Raw genomic sequence first — 19611 nt, forward strand, 5'->3', positions numbered from 1 at the left:
TTTAGCTATCTACTACTCTGCTTTACTCTGCTACACACACAGTCACAGAGGGATGCAACATTTACTACAGTGCAATAGAATTTAGAGATCTGTCTTTTTTCTTAAAAAGGCTACATGCTTTTTATTATCCATTGGTATTTTTTATTTTTAACCTAATCACTCTCGGTCCACTTGTATTCAGATACAATCATATTTTATTTACTTATTACTATGGAAGTGGGGTACGTCCAAGGCTAGGCCCTGCAGCTTCTGGACAGTCCAGTATGGTCTGATTCAATTGTTTATGCACCAAAGTGCAAATGCACGTGTAGCTGTGTGTAAGTCAAGATTTAATTTTCAATGCCGTTAGGTTTGTAGGCAATAATAAGTTCACAGAAGTTTAGTATATGTTTTTTTTCTTCTGTGTTTTATATACCAGCGATATTGGTGAACGGCAAAATTAAACTTAGGACTTCGGGTGTAGTAAACTTAGGACTTCGGGTGTAGGATTAGTAAAAACAGGTTTTGTTGAGTTGAGTTGTAACCGTAGCTTTTAGGTCAAACATTTTAGGTTGCCTTTTCACATATGAGATTTTAAAGCAAGTAAGGTGCGGATTAAATGCAGCCGTCCAATGTTGTTATTGAGATTGATTCGGATCTCGGGGGGGGATGAGGGAGGGTACATGCATGCAGAAAAGTCTTTGCTTTGCTTCTGCCTTGTGTTTCCACCGTTCACAAGATTTATTGAATATATTCAGACCCAAAAAAAAAAAAAAAAAAGATTTATCGAGTATGAAGGACAGTGGTGACGTACACGTGGCCCTTTTAGGGCTTTTTTCCAAAAATTGTGAAAAAGGTGACTGGTCTGGTGGCGTGGAGGTGGCTGGCTGAGATTATGGCCAAAACTGCTATATTGTTGGAGGGTTTCTCTTATAATTTATAGGCAAACAATTTTGGTGTGTTTTTTTGCAACTACCCAAGTAAGCAAATTAAACCCTTTTTAATATCCCACCAAAGAATAGATGTGTGTGGTACTATTGGTCCGTTCAAATTAAACTGATTTTCCCACTTTTAGGTTGATTAAATATTAGTGGGAATCTCTTTTCCAAGTATTAATGTTGAAGGGTTTAAGTCACTATCCACCAAAACTTAACTTTTTTTTTTTTTTTGGTTTTCTTAATGATTAATGTACGTGCCAACAGTGACAATTATAAATGTTGGGGGAACAATGATATCCACGTTAGCCCCAATGAGATTATGGTAACTTTTAAATGCCTTTGAAGATCAAAAGAATTTCCAAGTCAGTAAACACTTGTGTTGTTTGATTTTTGTTGCAGTTTTCTCTTTGATTTTTTTTTTTTAAAACTCAACTTTCTCTTTTATGCCCTGCTTTTCTAAGAACATTTGGAAGAACACACGGAAAAGCCCTAACCGGGAGCCAGTAGCTTCCTTTAGGTCCTTCATGCATGCTCATAGCTAAGCTTTTTCCTCTTTCTGTGAAGGCGTTAAAATAACTAGCCAGGTCTTGACTTGGTTGGGAAAGGAAAGGGAAAAAGAAAGAGGAATCTATGAGTTGGAAAAGGTTAAGAGGATAAAAAGGATATTTAGGCTTTTTCCTCGATCAAGCCACACACAATGATTCGTCCCTATGCGTCCCCTGCCAGTACTTTATGTCTTCCTATGGCAGCCTTATGCAATGCAACCTCACTTTACATGAAGCTTCATTATTCCTAATCAGTTTTTCACATCTCTAATTCTTTATCCGTTTCAGTGAAACTACAGATATTCGGGTCAGATTAATGTTCGTGTTTATGCGAAATCTGATGAATTATCTCTGTTGAGTGAGAAATATGATCAATTAATTCGTATTCAAAGTTGCAAGTTGGACGACAAGCTTGCAGCAGAGTTAGGTGCGAGGAAGGACCACTGAAATGGGGGACAATTACCCAAAAGCCGTAGGGGTGCCCCAGCCCAGCAAAGGTCAATTTCTGCACTGGTGGAATGGAATACGACTAGGGATGATAAATGGGTACCCAGTGACTTCAACAATGAGCCCATATCATACTTATGGTTCTGTAAAAAGAAGCCTTCTTCAAGCCTTCCCTTTTGAGCTCAACGGGCTTTTGCTTTGAAAGTAAATTGCCCAAATGAGAATACTCATGTGGGCTGGAAATGCATTGCTGTTGAAACTCGCATTTCAATTAACAAAGAAATCAACGAAAACTAGTGTTCTGCCCATTGCAGCTTATAGATGGTGTTCATGGACATCTTGAATTGTGTTATGTCACAGTTCATTAATTCAGCTAAAGCTGACCACTTAATCATTGCTTAATCACTAAAACGATAGAGCACAAGATACAGGGGAAAGTTCCAGAGGAAAACAACATTGACAATATCAGATAACATTGTAATCTTAAAACATATCTTCCTTCATGACAACATCTACTACAACTATTATGGGACCAGGTACCAGCCACCAAAAAAATTCCAAAACCCGTATACCTGTTTTTATAGAGTGATTCATCCTAAATTACTAGAATCTACTTGGTTTCACCGACCGGGAGGTACACGCCTTCAGCTGCCAACCAAACATTGTCCGCGCGTTTTTCTCTGACAGCGCAAACCTAGATCATAGTGAAAGGATAATATTTAGCACGACTTCAACAATGATTTATCAAAAAGTTTATCTCCACTACTGTTACATAAATGGGGAAAAAAAAACAAGTAAAATTGTTTTCCATAGATATGACAGTTATATTTGAAATAACTTTTCTTGCCCAGCTTAACACTAACATTGCAATAACTTATTGTATTGTAAAATTTCTTTGTTAAGCCGCGGAACACACTCAAAGCAATCAAATTCAAGCTATTTAGTTTACAACATACGGACTTTACAGAATTATTGGAATGTCTAGTACACCACCAAATCAAGAAAATGCGTAAATGTAAAATCCAGAGATAGGTGTGAAAGTAAAACAAATCATTAAGAGTATAGGGCATAATCAGTAATAAGCACCATTATTAACAATCCAGACTCAACGCACCAACAGAAACCCCTAAAAAAACGCAAGTGACCAACGAACTTAGAAATTTCATTTTCATTTACTGGTGGAGATATGGAGTTTAGTTTCATTATTCTTACCTCCTGCTGTCCCCCGGCAATGCGGGTGTACTTCTTGTCATGACTATGTAGATAAACACCTGTGTCGACATGCTGAATTCGAACCCTTTGATCCTGCTTCCAGGTCTTCCCACTCCCTTCAATCATAACCCTACAAAATACCACACCAACCCAATTCATGAGCAATGAAGATGAAAAATACAGTCTAATCTCCTATGAACAAATCAATTCGCTTCTCACCTCCAGTGATCACCAGTATCAGATTCAGATTCTCCCCCAAAGCAGCTCACCTACACCGAATGGATTATGCAAGTCATTTCAGACGTAATAATGGCCCGACACTTGATTATACAAAAGGAAACAGATTCAAACTGTCTACAAATAATACTGGAAAAGCCATTTACAAAATCAGGTCGCAAAGATTCTAATATTCAGTGGGTCACCAATTCATAATTACAAGTAAGCCCGACAAACACAAGTACAAGCATACAAAACAAAAATAAATAATGCTTGACCAATGACCATTACGAAAGGTTGGTAAGAAAAAGAAGAGTTTTGAAACCTCTTGGTTGCCAGTTATGGGGGAGGCGTGCAAATGGCTGTGCAGCCATTTCCTAGTCTTCATGTGCTGCAACCTGATAATTGTCCCACTTGGAATGCTATCACCTTGCTTGGCAGCTGTTTCGAGCTCAGGTCTAACAATCTGCAAACGAAAACCCAGTTCAGTAACTGTAACCAAACCACACCCAAGAAACAGAGACGAGGAGAAACAGAAGAGAACACCATACCCAGTAGCTATTTGCATCGTCAACGTTGGGAAAACCAGTGACAGACTGCTGACCACTACCGGAACCATACGGCACGTCGTGGGAATGCAGGCGAAACTTGGTCTTCTCGTGCATCAGCTTCAGCACAGTCCCGTACGTCACCTGCCCAATCGCAATTCAATTATACAAAATTCCCAAAAAATATCAAATCAAATAGGAAATGGAGGTGGATATGAACCTCGACGCCCTCGGAGGTAGAAGCGGAAGCAGCGTAGCCTGTATCGAGATCGAGGCCGAAGATGAGGAACAGAGCAAGGCAGAAGAAACCCATCGCCATAACAAAGAGTAATGCTATGAACCAGTTCTGTTGCCAGAAGGGAAACTCAGGCTCCGAAGCCCGCCTGGGTACTGTGACTCGCCCCACGACCCGACCCGGTTCTGTGGAAGACGACGGAGCAGAAGAGTTGGAGGGTTTTCTTCGACTCAAACTCGGCGAACCTGAAGAAGCCACGGTGAGACTCCCTACAAAAGGGAACTGGAAATCTGGATTTGGGATTTGGAAATGTGAATTTAGGGATTTGGCCTTTTGGGGTTTCGGTCTGTGACTGTGACTCTTTCTCTCTCTGCCTGTAATTTGTGAATGTATGAGTCTGTTTTCTGGTTGGAGAGCGCTGCTGTTGTGACATGGGATCAGCGAATGGGAACGTGACACGTTAGCATTGTATTGACATGGAAGGTTGTTACTGGACGTATGATGTAAAACCGCGTTGCGGCCCAAAAGGTTCGGATTCTTGAGGAAGCCAGTGAAATAAGATTGATACAAGCATAATTGGGCTTATTAATGGGCCGGGTTCGACCCAATCCCATTAATCGGTGCCCGCAAGGCAGTAGCCGCTGTTTTGCAGTCGCACCTGAGTGGTTTTCAGTCGTTAATGTATGGTCACACATGAATGGTTCGTTAAAAATGCCCTTTGAACAAATTTTATTGATGTATGACATATAAATATTTATGAAAAATAATTCCCCATTCTTATTGGTCAAACAAACCTCCTCTTCGCCCAGCGGTAAGTACCACTCATCGATCTCTCCAAGTTCTCCCTTCTATTGAGGGATCCCTCAAATAAAATTATTTGAGGGACGCCCTTTAGGGTACCCTATAATTTTTTTCCCAATAATTCAAACCATCTATTTTTTAGGTCTTCATTCATAGATCATCCTAACAAAAAATTAGACAAATCGGAAACCATTTCGACATCCAATTGTGTCTTACAAAATCAATGAACACGGTACTTCAAGAAAATGCTAAAATTTCAATAACTTAATTGAGTGGTCAAATGATATCGGATTCAAGTGATTTTTTGTAGGGATGATCTTTGAATGAGTATCTACAAAATAGACAGTTTGGATTAGTGAAATACAATCCGGAGTAGGGCCTACAAGAGGTGTCCCTGAATCCCTCAATGAAAGCTCTATATATATATATATATATATATATATATATAGTTACCAAAAGGCTAAAATTTTAAAATTTCCCCCAACCCACCATGACACACTATCATAAATGCAGCATGACTGGATTCATGGTCAACTAATTTTAGTTGAATTGACGACTAATCAACCAACTATTTTTTTCTCTAAATCCTCGTAATATATTAGGAAAGAAAAATCGATTAAAATCTTCCTTCCTTATATAATGTGTGTTGTTCCATATGCATGGTCCAATTTTATAAAAGAATATCGATATGAATATAGTTTTAGTAAATTTAGGTTTTACTCATAAAAAAACTCTCATTTTTGGAAAAAGTCAAAGTTTTTTCAAAAAAGACAGAAAAACCTCTAAACTTTCAAATCAAAGACATGCAAATGTAAAGGATTCTTTACGAAATCCAAAAATAAATAAGGGCAATTTTGTCCATTTTGACTTCTTTTAAAAAAAATTTCTCTCCTTTGGGCTTTTCCAAAGTTTCCCGTTAGTTTACATCAATTGGCCAATGTAATGTACCCGATTCTGTAAACTAGAGTTTGATATCTTTTTACGAACGTTAGAGTAGTTTAAACTATCAACTTGTACAAAAAATCACTTATAAATATTTTTGTAATAAAAAAAGTTTCCATAATCTATATATATAAAGCAAAAGGCAGAGAATGGTGAAACATTCAAAATACCAAAAAATGCCCTTGGTTAATGCAAACATTAAGAATTGAAATTATTAATTAAATGAGGATAATATAGTAAATTCACAATTTTTCGTATTAAAAAAAATTAAAATTAAAAGAAAATTCAGATAATGGATCCTATTTTTATGGAACACAAATATCCATTATCTTTTTTAATTCTAAAATAAATTTAAATTTTTTTTTAAAAAAACCTTTCGCATGCGCGGAAGCGCGTGCAGAGAGGCTAGTTAATATATATTAGAAAAAGAAAAGAAAAGGAAGGTATTTAAAAGGCAGTTACTTACATGTCCATCCTCCCTGGTCCTCCTAAATTACACCATCCTTTTTTATTACTTTTGTAAGTGAAATAATCATTCCTGTTTTTTTCCCGCTTAAAATTTGAGAGATTTTCTGTACTTTTTTTTTGTCCCAAAGAAAGCCTTTCTTTACTTGAATTTGCCTAATATGATAAGATCCCATGGCCTGTGGATACCAAAGGAATATTATCTTTATTTTATACTTATCGATTAAAAAAAATTACCAAATGCATTTTAATAATGACAATTAAATCGCAAGTCATTTTATACGATGCTTAGTGCATACTTGGCATTGCTTATTTGGAGTGATAAATGATTTTTATTTATTTTTTGGTAAGCCCAGCCTATTTGGTAAACTATGATAAAATCACTTATTGTTAAAAATTGCTGTGAGAGAAAGCTATAAATGAAAACAACTAATGAGGTGTTTTTATTTTCTGATTATGCAGGATTCAGTTTCAAATGGGTGCTAGGTATAATGAAATTTACAAACTTCCGAAAATACCCCAATTTATTTCACACACTCTTTTCTATTCGTGCATTTTCTCCTTCGCATTCCTTTACTTCTTCACGCCATATTTTTCACAGAGTTTTCGTTCTCTTGAATATCTTCTATTCTTCCTATAACTTTTTGAGATATTTAGTCATATACCCATTCTTAGCACTAAAACTATAAATAAACTCTACACCATTTAATTTTTATAAACAAACCTCAAAAAAATTCAAAAAATGACAGCTAGATCTATTGAAATGAATTTTGATTATTAAATTGTTTTGATGCCCTATTGAGTGTTTTGGGCTTTTTTATAAGGTTTTTGGGTTGGGTTTGTTTTAAGAAATTAATGGCAGTTTTATAATTTAAAAGAAGTTAAAAGTCTTTTTGTTATATTATAAATGGGCTTTGAGTGTGTTTCTAAAGTCTATTTCATATATGGTTTTTATTATTATTTATATATATATATAATTTGGGCTCATATATTTGGTATAATAGTGAATCTCCTTTATTTTTTCTTATTGAATCAATTGAAGCACACTCCTGAGAAGCCATAAGACTCAGGTAAGAGGCAATTATGTTTATTTCTTCTCAATTAAAGCACACTATTTCTCTTTAATTTCTAGAGTTTTAACTGTAAATTTTATTATTCACTCTCTCTTTAATTTATAGGGTTTTAACTTAAATAGTTTTTTATACTGATTTTTATTTGTATTTTTTTTTCTGTTCATGTTTTTGTTTCTTTGGTTCTTTGACAGAATATTTATTATTAATGGAATATATTGATTTAACTTGAAACATTAGTTTAGAGCATTTGGATACAAATATTTAATTTTCAACATAGTATATAATTAAAATAATTTTTAGAGTGTGATGAAAATATATTTAATACAAAAAAAAAAAACGTGAAAGTGAAAGTGTTTTCCCTTTTATCAAACACTTTAACATAAAAGTCATTTCAACATAATGCCTTTTTTAGTTTTTATACATAACTCACAACATTTTCACAAAAAAAATTACCAAACACTTAGAAACTGATTATTGTATCAACATCACTTTTAACAAAAAATTTACCAAACGCAAAACTATTTTTTCTTACAGCAAATCTAATAACGATTATTTTCATAGTACATCAATGTTAAATTGGCTTTTAAACTCATCATATATCTAGCTCCGTATATATATATTTTAATTCCTTTTACGATATAAAATCACTATACATATTTTATTATACAAATCACTATACGTATTTTATTATACAAATACACAGACAGCACGGGAAGACTGGAGACTCTAGACATTTATTCAGTTTTGGGGGAAGAAAAAAAAAAGTCTTCCCAAGAAAAGGGAAAAGCAGCGATAAATCTAGTCGTTGAAGGACCCCTAGGTGGGCCCCACCAAGAAGATCCAAAGGCGGATTTGAAATCTCAAATTGAACTCCAATTCACAATCCCGCGGATTCCGAGCCAAGCTTCGCTGGATTCTCTTTTTAAGGGCAGAAAATAAAATTTTATTTATTTAACACAAACAACGACTGAGGCTCGGAGAGTGGGATGGGATGAGAGAGAGAGAGAGAGACGGTATAAAAAAGAAAAAATATAAACGAGAGCGAGCGAGTGAATGAACGACATAAATAATTTTTATATGCAAAAACAATATCGAAAACTCTCATTCACTTTCTCTCTCTAAAAAGAAAGAAGGGGAAAACCCTAACTTTCTCTCTCCTAAACTTTTCCGATCGCTCTCTCTCATCGATTCGTGTGGTTCTGGGCCTTCAATGGTGTGAAATTAGGGCTAGAGCTGCGAGATTGTCAAGGATCTAAAGCAAGAAATAGGAAAGCGCGCAACAATGGCGTCGGCGGACAAGGAGCTCGAAGCCCAGCTTACGGAAGCTGGGAATCAGCTCTTGGAACCTCCGTCTTCCGTCGAAGACCTCCTTCCTCTTCTCGACGTAAGCCCCAATTCCCTTTCGAATGGTTATGGTTTTCTATTTCGTTTTCTTTTCGAACGGTGAAGTTTGTGCCTTTCAGTGGTTTTTGTTCCTTGGTTAATTTCGCGTTTTTATTTTATTATACTCCTTTCTGTGTGGTTAGTTGTCAATTTAGTGAATGAGTTTCGAATTTTATTGTTATGAAAGCTTCTGATGTGGGAATTAAGAGGTTTTATACAATTTCCACGGTTTTATTTTTTGACGATCCGTTCTAAAGTCTTATTCCCATTTTAATCTTGCGCTGCATGTTCATGTGATTGGTATTGCTTGTATTATCGGATATTCTTCACCTCTTTAAGCTTTAGGCACGAACAATACTTTCATATGCCATGCATGAAGTCCTAGGTAGCCTTTCTATGCCGTAATGTCGTGTTTTCATGAGGTTGAGGACGAGGGGTTTGAGTCTCTAGCTCACTTTCCTTTTAGGCTTTTTAGTATTTTACTCTTTTTGTCCCTCAGTGTGAACATAACACAGGTCTAAAAGCGGTACGTTAACGTCAATTATGCCTAGCCAAAGTAAAAGTAAATGATGCATATTTTTGTGGTTTCCTGCACAGTGGGATGATAATATGGTTTATGCATTTAATGTAATACCAATTAAGTTTTAATTTTTAAGAATGATGAAGGTTTTAGATAATTTTAAGGTTAGTTTTTATCATATACAGCAAAGGAAATACAAATTATCTTATGAAGATACTTGTCTAAGAAATCAAATTGAAGGCCGATCATTTCAAGTTTCATTTAATGCTCAGGAAAGTCATTTCGTTTTGGATATTTGTCCTATGCTTGTCCCTAGTAGATATTTGGAAAGAATGTAATGTAAATATTTTTGGTTACTTTGCATTACACTTTCCGGAAAAGGAGCTTGTATTAATTGAGGTTTGCATTGCTGTTCATTTCTCCCTGTATGCATCATGTTTTCTATGTGAATTTATTATTGGTACCTTTCTTAAAATGAAGGCCAGTTATTTGTTGTTATTTCTTTTAAAGTTTGTTACTGTTGTATATTCTTTCTTTCCAGGTTCCGGTTAATGTAATTTTCATAGAAACTTGTCAATGTTGTTAAATTTTTCTTTCGCTGGTTTCAGATCAAGTTAATTTAATGTTTTTGAACATATTTGGCTTAGGTGGAAGAATAACATTCTTCTCGTTTCGGTGGTGTTTAATTCTTGTCTCTTTGGTTTCAATTGGTTTTATTTGCCTTTTTTATCCTTCCATTGAAGGAGAACCTTATTTTTGTCGTTGACGAGTTGTTCCAGGCTCAACAACCAACATTAATACATGATACATGATTGTCTTCTGAATCCCATATGTAGGATTTGGGTCTCAAAGGCTTATAAAGTGTAGTGAAAAACCGGGAGAGTAGTCATGTCACTTGAAATCTTCACCACTCTTAACCTCGTAATGAAGGGCACTACACATCTTAACTGTCATCAATGAATGGTTATTGCCCTTAGTTTCAAAAAATTTGCAATGGGAGAATTAAATATTATTGATTTAATTTGTTGTTCTCAAGGTCACTAGCTTTGGCTAATATTTTGTTTTTTTTTTCCTGGTGATGTTAGAGTGTCGAGAGTTGTCTATCAAAGGTAGAGCAATCACCTACCAAGTCAATGCAAACTGCACTTTCTCCGTCACAGAAAGCATTGGTTGCTGAACAGCTTTTAAGGCATTCAGATCCTGATGTCAAAGTTGCTGTTGCATCTTGCATCAGTGAGATAACAAGAATAACTGCACCTGATGCACCGTATGATGATGACCAAATGAAGGTACCTGGAATTGATCTAGGTCATACTGATTCTTCATCTGTCTTGTGTACACATATTCCATATTTTAAAGAAAATTTAAACTTCTTAAATTGTATATGCATGCAGGAGGTCTTTCAGCTTATCGTATCTTCATTTGAGAATCTATATGACAAGTCCAGCCGATCATATGCAAAGAGGACTTCGATTCTTGAAACTGTTGCCAAGGTCCGGTCATGTGTGGTGATGTTGGATCTTGAATGTGATGCATTGATTCTTGAAATGTTCCAGCATTTCCTTAAGTCAATAAGGTACAAAGTCTTAAGTTGAGTTCTTGTCATTACTTTATGTGTGTATATATATACTTTCAGGAATGTTTGCTTCCACTTGTGGAGTAAGACTTGTAAGCTGATACTTTGTTGAAAACTGAACCTTATTATATGTTTGGCTCTTAATGTTTTCAGGGACTATCACCCAGAAAATGTTTTCTCATCCATGGAGACGATTATGACTCTTGTTTTAGAAGAAAGTGAGGATATTTCTCTTGAGCTAATATCTCCCTTATTAGATAGTGTGAAAAATGACAATGAGGTAAGTCATTTTTTTTTAATTGACAATTAGTACTTTCTACTTCCTGTTTTATTTTTCAATTTGCTAATTATATTTTTTTCCTCCAGGATATATTACCAATTGCAAGGAAGTTGGGGGAGAGAGTACTTGAAAGCTGTGCTACTAAACTTAAGCCTTACATGATAGAGCAAGTCAAATGCTTGGGCATTGCTTTAGATGATTATAGTAAAGTTGTAGCCTCGATATGCCAAGAGGCAGCTGGTGATGATGAGCCGAACGAAGGTTTTGATGCTGATGAAAATGTGGTAAGATCTTCATATTATTAAGACATTGATGTTCATTCTTTTATTGAGAGAGAGTCTGGAGATTTGGGAGGAAATGTATGTATTGTTATTATTTCTCTTTAACAAGTGAGAGCAAGAGTGGTTTTTGAAAATTGAAGAGTTTAGGGTAACCCATAGATGTATGGGCCTTGCCCCTTTGGTGTTTTGGACGGTAGGTACATTTTTTTCTTTGGTGTTTCTGAGAAAAATGAATAGCTAATAACAATTAGTTGACAACTCTAGTTTGATCGCTGGTTTTATTTTTTACCCTTAATGCTTTGGTAGCTTGTCCAAGAACATTGATGATTATCTAAGATGCCACAGCATGCTTGTTTTTTTTTGTTTTTTTTTTCCTCCTCTTAGGGTAGGGGTGGTTTGGTGTGACACGAGGGTTTCTTGTGCCCGTTGTTTCATGCCCAAGGTCAAACAGCCTGTTATTGGCCGATGATGTCTTTGTATTGATATTTGTCTTTGTGAATCAAGTCAGCAATTTGTATTAACCATTGATACTTCAGGCTGCTGAGGACAAGTCAGCAATTAGGGAATCTTCTGATGAGGCTGCCCAGGTGAGTTGTGTCTTCTTCTGTCAACTCCCTTCCTTTATAAATTTTTTTTTACTTGCGCTTCTATTTATTTATACACATTAATTTTAGGGTTTTCAGCCATTTTACACCCTCAACTATCACCCTAATCAAACTTAACCCCCTAAACTAAAAAATCAGCCAATTTCGTACTCCACCTCATTGGAACATCCAATTTAGCCTGTCAAAATTTTCAAATTTGATCAATTTTTCCATCCTAAAAGTCGTGTGACTTACTATTTAAGTTTTTTTAATTTTATAAATATCATTAAAAACCAAAATATTTTTATAAAATAAATATAATAAAAGAAATGATACACGGATCTGAAACAACAATCACAACATGACTGAACCATTGTCACTGAGGAAGACCTATAACTCCACTCACTTTGTAGAATTGCATTTTTGGCCTTCCATATCTTTAAGTGCCAGCATATGATAGTTCTCTCTCTCTCTCTCTCTCTCTCTCTCTCTCTCTCTCTCTATCTACTTAGGCCCAACTGCATCTGCTCCTTAATTAAAACTCCAAGAGTTCCAGGTCTTCAAAATGGTTTGGTTCTGCACCATTGTCACAATATATTTGAGAGTTCATTGGGTTTTGGGTCTTCAAAAGGTTCCTTATTTCAGTCTCACTCTAAGTTCCCTTATCGATCTTCGGCCTCATTCACAAGAAGGGGTTGGGTTGTGGCAGATGGTAAGATGGGGCTGTGGTGAAGAGGGTGGGCCTGTGGTTGGCTGGTTATTTTATTTTATTATTTTGGCTTTGGTTTTATATATTTGACTTTTTATTTTACTTGAAATTACAAATTTACTCTTATTATTAACGGAAATTTGGAAGAAATTCGAAAAACTTAACGGGAAGGGCTAAATTGGCTGACTTTTTAGTTCGGGGGGTTTAGTTTGATTAGGGTGAGAGTTGAGGTTGGAAAACCACACTTACGCTTAATATTTTGGATTGAAATGGGTTATTTTACTTGTTCTCTTTGTCTTTCCAGGTGGATAAAGGGAAGGCTGAAGCAGCAGTTTCTCCTGACCAAGTTGATCCTGCTATTGACAAATCCTCGCAGTTAGTTATGAACAATGGTAATACAGAGACTGGAGAAGATGACTCTTTTGCTGAGTCAAATGCCTTAAAGAAGCAGGAGGAGGGTGACGATACTGAGGATCAGAAAGATCCAAATGCATCAAGTAATGCTGAACCTGATAGTTTGGAGACTCAGAAAGCTGTTGATGCAGAACAAATTCCAGAACAAGCTATGAAGGAAAAGGCAGGGGATTATAATTTGTCAACAAATTCAACAGAACCTTCAGAAAATCGAGAAGTTGATAATGAGGAAGATACTGAGACACAACCTGACCATAAAAGTGTCACAGAAGATGTTCCGAGTTCACCTCACGAGGCTCCTTCTGAGGAGGCAGCTGTGCCATCAGAAAAGGAGAAAGGATCTGATGTTAACCTCTCTTCAAAGGCATTGGAGAAGGAATCTGCTGTTGTTGCTTCTCGGTCCGCAAGTGAGAGCCTTCCTGATGAAAGTCGTTCCAAAAAGGCTGGACGGAACAAGAAGAAAGATAGTTCCAATAAAGGGACTGCAGCATTTGCAGATGATGAACCCATTAAGGCAACTGATGGGACAAGTGATTCAGAATTAAAACCAAGTAGACGCACGGGGAAAAGGGGGTCTGGTGGTATTTCTAATGAGAATAAAAATCCAATTGTTGTGGATGCATCTAGAAAGGAAAGTGGCACCACAAGTGATTCAGAGGCAAACCAGAAATCAGCTAAGAAGGTAGATGGAAGCACTAAAACAGATGATGGTTCCTCTATAAAGCAACCAGAAGATAAGAAAAGGCGTGGTCGTGGAAAAGTTACTTCTGGAAAGGATGCAACAAAATCTTCATCTAAAGATGATGACAAAGTACTTTCTTATTGGCCTTGCAGTTATGCCTTTGATATTTTTTCATTGATTTCTATTGTTAAATACATTTTAAACAAAATAACTGCTATTATTTAGGAGATGATGTCAACACCTAAGACGGCCACAAAATCAACCAAGGATGAACCTCCCCTGGAGGAGACTCCTAAGACAAATTCAAAGAGGAAGCGTGCTTCAGGAAAAGAGAAGGTATACATGCTTTAGTCTATTTCGTTGCAATTTGTATGTTTTGTCCAATTTCTTTTTTAGTGTTCTTAGTCCTTTATCCCATCAATTGCTGTCAGCCTTCTATATTTTAGGTTTTTTCAAGTGTCCATACAGTTCAAGTAATCAGGCTTGTATTCAACACTTAAGTTTGCTTAAAGACTCATTTGATTTTGCTTATGCATAAAGTCTTACTGGTTTATTACCTTTTCAGGGATCTGGTGCCAAAGATTTTGGTGAGGATGTGGTTGGTTCAAAGATTCAAGTTTGGTGGCCAAAAGATCGTAGGTAAGTGCTGACCTTGGGTTCAATGTTTTCTCAATATTTCTCCTATGCAATGCAGGAGTTTGCACATAACTGTTTGGTCAATATTTTCTCAATATTTTTATGATGTTATTATATCTCAACCTATACGGGCACGACGTATATTAGCTTTCAATTTCAGTATCCACTATACTATATGCAATTTGTAATGTTTAAGAAGTGCTACTATATTTTCTTCTTATTTCTGTAGTGATTATGATTCCAAACAACTTAAAATTGTACTATGTTTTTGCTATACATTTATTGTTCTGCACTTAAAGTAGTGTTACTTGGTGTAAGTAGAAATGTCTCGTAAATGCAGTGCCTTTGTTGCAGCCTTTTAGGGAGTTTTGAAGGTCCACATATAAAAGTCTACTAGGTTGTTCAATAGAGTTCTGCATTAGCAACTTTTTGATGACTCCTGCTTTGTTTCTCTCCTTTTTTTTTTTTTTTTTTTTGTTATCCTTTAAAAAAAAAAGTTTTCATGGGGGCGGGCACAGATTGTTTCCTGCTGAATTTTCCTTTTAAATAGGATTCTTATAGAAGAACTAGATTAAGGAATTTCTTTATGGTTTTAAATTTTGAAGTTTTAGTTTGTCTATAATATCTTATTTATAATTTTACAGGTATTATAAAGGTGTTGTTGATTCTTTTGATCCTGCTAAAAAGAAGCATAAGGTGAGATGCTAACTATGAAAGTCTCAATTTTTTTTAATAGATTTTGTGTACACTATATTCTTTCGTATTTAGTTGAATTGATCACAAACTTTTCATTTTAATGTTATTATTGTCTAAAAATGAAACCTGATATTACTCAATTCTTTGTACTCTTGCCATTCTTGCACAGGTATTGTATATTGATGGTGATCAAGAAGTACTAAATCTTAAAAAAGAGAAGTGGGAGTATATAGAAGGTGATTTTGGCTCAGACGAGGTTGGTAACTGACATTCTATTTGCTAGTTTTCATCTTTACTTGCTTAAGTTGTGCACTGAGATATTTTTGTTTACAGGAGCAAGAAACTGATCAATCAAGTCATGATGCCTCATCTGAAGTGTATGTATTTTTCACTTCTGATATGTACTATATAATTTAGAACTTAACATTTAGTCTTTAAGCTTCAGATTTTAAAGCTATATTCTGCATCATACCATAGATTGAATGTGACATCCAGATATTCTGATTCTGTTGAATGTCACCCTTGTGTACTAAATTTGTTCTCGTGTCATTGACTTGACTTGACTTGTCTTGAAAATTGTGCTATGTTGATGAAACTTTTAATGTTTTTCTGTTTTGTTTATTGAGTCAGTATTTCAGTCTAACGTGTCTAGCAATGGGCACCTAGATTCTTCTTGAAGATGGATGATTCAGATAAACCACCCTCAACATTGCTGCCTGGAGTCTACTTCCTAAATCATAAACTTAAACCTGAGAATCTGTTGCTGTATATTTCTATGTTTTAAGGTTTAGGATCTGACATAAAGTCCTCAATATCAAGTTTCGATTCCTGATCTTTCTGTTATATTTTGCTTTATATATTTGGCAAGTGTTTGTTTTATGGAAATTGTGGTGATGTCCTCCTTGATGTTCTGCTGTCATAACCAGGCCTCTGAAGAGGAAAGTGAAAATAAATGCTGAAGAGGCAACTAAGGCAGAAAAGATGGATATCTCACCCAAATTGTGAGTGCAATTTTGTGTTATTAAAAATTGATGTCATTATTTCTGTAAATTTCTAAATGAAGTCAATTTTCTAGGGGTGGAGCTTCCTCTGGCAGATCAAAAGGTGGAGCTACTAAATTTGGTCGTAAATCGAGAGAAGGCAGTAAAGCTGATAGCAAATCCAAAGGTACTGTTGGAAAATCAGATGATGAGCATATTGGAAAATTGAAGGATCACACCCTAAAAAGTAGTGGTAAATCAGTTGATGTTGTTCAGAAGACATCCAGCAAATCGAAGAACAATGATAGCCAGACACCTAAAAGTACCAAATCCAAGGAAGATGACAGCAGCACACATAGGGCTTCCACCAAATCGAAGCAAGACACACAGAAGGCTGGGAAGTCAAATCAGGGCACACCAAAGACTGCCTCCATTTCCAAGGGTAAATCCTCTGCAAGTGGTGGCAAAGCAAATGCCAACGGGGTGGGCAGGGTGAAATCTGGTTCGAAGGCGAAAGACAGTGAGGACATCAAGGAAAGCTCCAGCGATTCTGAGAAAGCAACAGAAAGTACAAAGAGGAAGTCGCCAACTTTATCCAAGGCACAGGGAAGTGAGACCAAGTCTGGTAAGAAACGACGGAGGGGAACCAAGAGTTAATCATCATCTATCTAGTCTCTCTTGTGACCGTGCATTAGTTTATATCTTAATTGTCATCGTCGTCGGCATGATTCCCAGATTTGTGGCTAGAATTGTTTGATAGCCTAGCGTATGTTGGTTGTAGGGGTAACCTTAGTTTTCTTTGATGTATCTATGTTCTAGATGGAATTAATTGTTGTTTATTTTGGAGGCAACAGTAGAGAACCACTTTCGGGGGTTTAGGTTTGTTGGAGAAGATGTTTTTAATAGATAATGTCATAGATTATTAACGAACTTGCTGCCAGATCCATCGTATAATTTAATATTATTTCAAACTCTTGTTGTTAGCGAGCCAAGTAGTGGCTATTCTTGAATGTTGTTCTGAGATTTATTAACAAGCCATCTCCCCGTTAGAAATAGAATAAAATTATTCATTCTTTGTGTAACTTTGGTTTGTTTGCTGACCGTAGATCTTATTATCAACCATCTGCATCCATCGTCTCCCACTAGTGCCATATGTAATGCAAACGTTATTATTATTATTGAGTTAAATAAATAATAGTGATATGTCACTCTAATTCAGTCAATTTATCCCTTATTAATGTCTGATCTAATATCATAAAGATGATGGGCTGGACTTGAGCCTTCGCTTGAAATGTTGTAGCCCAAGTTCAGATTTGATGAATATAACGCTGGTGAGGCTGAGGGAGCATAAATAATAATAGGGGAAATTGTCATTTAGTAATTTAATATGTATACAATTAATCTCTATTAAAAAATCATTTGTTTTTTTTTTTCAAATTTTTTTTAAAATGGGAGATAAGTATACCTGACTAGCTGAGTCATAGCTTCTTTACATAAATATGAACATAAATTCAGTAATATATAAAAAATATATATGTTGAAAGGGAAGGAAGACCTAATGAACCTACAATATATATCCAATTATTATATATTGTAGGTTTGGGCTTTTCGTGCTCTACCAAAATCATAAGTTAACACTACATTTTTTTGAAGTAAACAAAATCTAACAAACCCTCCTTTTTTGGTATCGTCCAATTTATATTTTAATTAAGGATTTGACCTTTCGTGCTCCACCTTAAACAACCACAAAAGCCGAAATTGACTTGAATATTTTTCAAGCCGATAGAGACTTTGTATCTTCTAGTGTTGAAAACGACCTCTTTTGGCCTTTGCTTATACATTTTCTCAACAATTCTCTATAGTGTACACTACAATATTAGAATAGAGATTCCTTATTTTACACTTTTCTAGTTTACTACAGCCCCTCCGTAACTGATTATATAGAAATATGTATTTATCTCTTTTATCATCCGACGAAAATAATCGAGATATAAGTTTTTTTAGTCAAAGTTGACATAAAATCATATATATGTACTGTTTGCCCATTATATATCAAATTTGTGTAACTTGGGCATTCAATTTCTCAGTAGGTCACACTCTCATATTCTGGATGTCCTAATTGGATATACATTATTGTTTGGGCTGGGGAACCCTTAAAACTTTTGTGATTAGTGTAAAGATAACCCCACATGCGCACAACATCTATAGTCATCTACTTGTCCCCCACTGAGGTAGTTTTATGAAATTAGTGGCTTGCAAATTGTTGGTGGTTGTTGAAACTTAATTTCCCAAATCCCTTTGGCTATGCTTGTCTTTATTTTATTTTATTTTATATTGTATATTGCATTGTGGCGCTTCTGCCTGCACCCTACAATGGTCAAATATTACTGCAAAGTTGCAATTTCCTGTCATGTATCAATCTTTAAAGAAAGGGCCACAAACATTTGGAGATATGGTTCATGTGTCAAAAGTGAGACTTTCCTTTTGTCATCTAGCCAAACCCAGTTTTCTTCTCTATCTAATGCTCTGATGGAGATCACTGTGAATGCAGCTCCTGGTCAAAAGGAAAATAGAGAGCAAACAGAAAGGCAGAATTGTTTTACACACACACACGCACACATACACACAAGTCAATCCTCCTCCTGAACTTTGGTGATCTTTTTTATACGTTTTCTCAACTTGATATTATTTAACTTGCAAGTGCGTCTGCATTAATGTCAAGACTGCAATAATGACAGATAGAAAGATAATAACTCGAGTCTATTGCTACGTATAGCTACCAAAACGTTTGATTTCTATACATCATACATACGTGTACAAAATCCTACTCATAAAATGCTTTTAAACCCTAACCCTAATTATTGCAGGTCATGGTCAGACTCAGATGCTTAATTTGCTATTTCAAATGGGATGAATTAAAAACTCAGAATTAATATATAATACAAACGCGTTTTATTATTAGATTACAAGTAATTAAACTGAGATTAAGAGAGGAACCCACTAGCAGATGCAGATTGGCACATTGCATTACTGACAGCAACCACATGGGGTTGCAATTGATCCGCACTCGTAAAGATTCCTAGACAAAATAATGTCCCATAGCCATCGACTGTGGGGATGGGAATTGGGAAACAAGTAGAGTCAAGGTGACAAATACAAAAAAATTTATTATCTTTCAGCTTCCTATTTTGATTTGATGTTTAAATATAGACGACTTTTTTCTTTCCCTTTAAACAATTTGAGTTAGGCTATTTCATATTTGACTTCAATAATACTTGAGATGGGGACAAAAAGTTCATCTCCAGAAGTTGCATCATAAAAAATAAAAACTAAACATGGATAATAATATAAGCGGAATGTAACATTTTGTGACTGTGTTACAATTACACACGGAAAAAAAAAAAAATTACAGAACTTGAATTATACTTCCAAGAATTGAGTTCATGTTGATAATTGATCTATTTCAAAA

General features: G+C 35.6%; 2 protein-coding genes across 2 annotated transcripts; one reads left to right on the forward strand and one right to left on the reverse strand.

The window, feature by feature from the left end:
• On the reverse strand, positions 2254-4514 carry LOC109946590 (stromal cell-derived factor 2-like protein). Its single transcript, XM_020554910.1, has 6 exons — positions 4106-4514; positions 3889-4029; positions 3663-3803; positions 3341-3390; positions 3122-3251; positions 2254-2603 (listed from the first exon to the last, which is right to left on the reverse strand). Exons 1-6 carry the CDS (start codon positions 4202-4204, stop codon positions 2520-2522), a joined length of 645 nt encoding a protein of 214 aa, XP_020410499.1. The 5' UTR covers positions 4205-4514; the 3' UTR covers positions 2254-2519.
• On the forward strand, positions 8380-17117 carry LOC18789873 (hepatoma-derived growth factor-related protein 2). Its single transcript, XM_020561549.1, has 14 exons — positions 8380-8785; positions 10390-10593; positions 10699-10880; positions 11034-11160; positions 11247-11444; positions 11978-12028; positions 13039-13959; positions 14056-14166; positions 14396-14469; positions 15111-15162; positions 15332-15418; positions 15496-15539; positions 16089-16163; positions 16238-17117. Exons 1-14 carry the CDS (start codon positions 8684-8686, stop codon positions 16797-16799), a joined length of 2790 nt encoding a protein of 929 aa, XP_020417138.1. The 5' UTR covers positions 8380-8683; the 3' UTR covers positions 16800-17117.

This window comes from Prunus persica, chromosome G1 (assembly GCF_000346465.2).
Source record: "Prunus persica cultivar Lovell chromosome G1, Prunus_persica_NCBIv2, whole genome shotgun sequence".
NCBI classification, from domain to species: Eukaryota; Viridiplantae; Streptophyta; class Magnoliopsida; order Rosales; family Rosaceae; genus Prunus; species Prunus persica.